General features: G+C 42.8%; 1 protein-coding gene across 1 annotated transcript in view; it reads right to left on the bottom strand.

Moving 5' to 3' along the window:
• Positions 1-1,408: 1,408 nt before the first annotated feature.
• The window catches only part of LOC104546045 (receptor-type tyrosine-protein phosphatase T), a gene marked incomplete at its 5' end in the record, with an annotated part of 65,063 nt that continues 63,551 nt past the window's right edge, over positions 1,409-2,920 (bottom strand). Inside the window, 2 exons of the mRNA XM_010191333.1 lie at positions 1,409-1,998; positions 2,520-2,655. Of these exons, the coding sequence (XP_010189635.1) occupies positions 1,945-1,998; positions 2,520-2,655 (190 nt within the window). The remainder of the gene's footprint in view (positions 1,999-2,519; positions 2,656-2,920) is intronic.

The raw sequence follows: 2,920 nt of genomic DNA, 5'->3' as shown, positions 1-2,920 counted from the left end.
CAGGAAGAGGATTATTGCTGCTCCAAGCATCCTTCCCTAGACTATTGCAGGTCCCGGTAGAGATGACAACTTTTTGGTTACACACTGCTTTGTCTGAGCCAAGAGTTGCTTTTATCACATTTCATTTTCATCTTTCATTGTCCAGGCAAAGGTATGACTACTGAAAAAGGAATGGCCATGTAGCAGAGGTGCCTTTTGAATTTACGTACAGAATTAGCACAGTGCTCTATGCCAGGCAATGACACGACGGAGATCCCAGTACAGTCTCTGAGTATTTACCTGAGGGTGAAAAACTACAGGGTGGTAAGAAAGTGGAGTTTCCTTAAACTCTTACCTTCATTCTATCTTTTAGCAAGTCTGTATTTGAGGAAACCTACATCTCCCAGAATCTATTTTACACACAGAGCAACTTCATATCCCTGCACCCTCAAGATAAATAAATGGCTAAATTGAAATACTGAATATTGTAAGGTCTTGTTCATTCAATTATTTTTTTTCTCCAAGATTACCCTACAGACCTTAATGATTAACTACTTAAATTTTTTCAGAAAACCAATTTCTTAGCTGCTAAGAAGTCGGAGCAAGATCCAGAACGATGGCAAAACACATCTGGTGTTTGTTTCAAAAAAGGAGAGTTGCACAGGCATTTTTGCAGAACAAAACAAAAGCTGTTTTGCTTAAGAAGGAAAGTTGCTGTGCTAGTCTGACACTTTTCTTAACACGTCAGATTAGGTTTCTGTGTATGTACATCACCTTTCCTACAGCTTGGATGGGTTTCCATTTTGAAGCTTGTAGGGTCTGGAAATCTGAATAAATCCCTCAACTACATCTGACTGTACAACAGTTTGGAAACAGCGAGGAAATCTTGACCAAACCCAATTTTAAGATTCCCTTCAGATTTTAAGTACTTGAGCAGCAACTTTCTTTGTTCTCTATTTGCACAGTGTCTAGTTCAGCAAGGTCCTGTCGTGACTAGGGGTCCTAAGTTCTACAGCAATACAAATAATAAATAAAAAATAAGAATACATAATATATGATCAATAATTCCTACTTCATACCCTGTTTTTCAAAGAAACACTGCACCCCAGCAAATACTTGAAAAATATGGTAACAAAGTTACCAAAGTTGCAAGACAAATGCAATTTGTTTGATGCAAATATTTAACCTTTAGGTTCAAGTGGCTGGGAAACCCGTTAATGTTATTGCTTCACCAGCACTGAAACGAAGACCGACCAGAGATGTAACTGGTTCATGCGCAGCCTTGGGAGTCCGGCAGAAACTGGGAGGAAACATTTGTGTAGAAGCCAAGGCAGTGAATCCATGAACAGCTTCTCATCTCCACCATTTTCATGCTAAGAGGGACTATATATGTAAAGAGAACTCCAGAGGGGTTTTTTTGTGTGTTGGCCTTTTCATTTTGAAAAACAAATAAAAGGAAACAGATAAGGTAGACAAATGGTAATGAAACATTTCATATATCCCCTATGGCTATCTCATTTTTCCCAAATGACTGCTGCATGAAATTAAAAAAATTAAAGACTGGGATTTGAGAATAAAATTAAAAAGGAGACATTTAAAAGAGAATTTCCTAAGGGTGTCATTCCTTCCCCACTCTGCAGCAAGGAGAGCAAAAATACAATCCAAAAGAGGAAAGAAGAAGTCAGAGGGGATTAGAAAGTCCAGTCTTTCAGCCTGTCTCCCATTCTGCTAATGTTTACAGTAGGTTATTTAAGAAGCGGTAGATGTTCTGATAGAAAGCAGGCAGCAGCGAACACAGGCATTTTCTCCTCCTTCCAGCGAGGTCTGTGCAATCTCAGTCTCTTGCTCCGGAAAGGAGAGGTTTTCCTTCCCACACTTGTTACTGCCTTCCAGTGTGGGAGAGGGGAGAAGCATCTGCCAGAGACTGGGGTCTGGTGTTTTGGAGGCTCCTCTCCCTCTGCTGGGCTAAAAGGAACTCAAATATTCCAGTGCAACCTCATATACAAATTTATACTGTTCCTGAAAGAGAGAACAGAAATCAGTGGCATTAGGATATGAGTAAATTCTTCAGAGCCACATTCTACAAGCTGCCAAAAATGCCTTCTCCCTCTTTCTTATACCGTTTGGCAGGACCAGGCAAACATTAATTGCATTTTTATGTGATCCTGAACAAGCATTACTGAGAGATGGTATCGTCAATGGAAGAGAAAAACACTCAAAGAGACAGTCATAGTATGGACTATTCATTATTTGCTTCAAGCCCTCATTGCATGCATTGCTTCTGAGGAAAGAATTCAGGGTGATCGATTGAGATGATTGAATTCAGGACAGTTTAATCTCTCTGGCTGCAGGGAGCAAAGCCTGGGGTTGGGGCTGTTCTCTCCTCTTGGTTTCAAGGCATTTCACAGCAGTAAGCACCGGGCTGTATGCATGCACAGCAGGACAAATCCCACCCCATCCCCACAGCCACGGTGACCGCTACTTGGGGTTTCACCTCCCGCATATACTGGGTGGGGTAAGGCATAGGAAAAAAAGCTTACCAGTGACTCCACCATGTTGGATTTGTTATTCCGTAACGTTTTCACTATGTGGAACACATCAATGATATTTTGCTGTTGGATCATTTCGCACACACTGCAAATGGCACAGAAGGTGCCGCTGCGTCCCCCACCATTCCTGGGTTCAGAAGAAGAGAGGCCACAGGTGAAGGTAGGCAAGGCTGAGGAGCCCGAGGAGAACGCTGCTTGTGTAGCAGCTCACACACCACCTAAGAAAGGTCTGTAATGGAAGGACTGGCTAAGGACATTCAAGGCCCATCCCTGGCAGTGGTGGACAGGGAAGCTGCAGGGACAGCAGTGCTGCTCCTTGCTCTGGGGCTCACAGCAGCTCCGTGCACAGAGCTGGACTCATGGCAGTGCTGCTGCGGTTGTGTCTGGGCTCT

This window comes from Mesitornis unicolor, unplaced genomic scaffold (assembly GCF_000695765.1).
Source record: "Mesitornis unicolor isolate BGI_N332 unplaced genomic scaffold, ASM69576v1 scaffold9279, whole genome shotgun sequence".
Classification (NCBI taxonomy): Eukaryota; Metazoa; Chordata; class Aves; order Mesitornithiformes; family Mesitornithidae; genus Mesitornis; species Mesitornis unicolor.
Note: the sequence above shows the minus strand (reverse complement) of the source record. Positions and strands in the feature narration are given on the sequence as shown.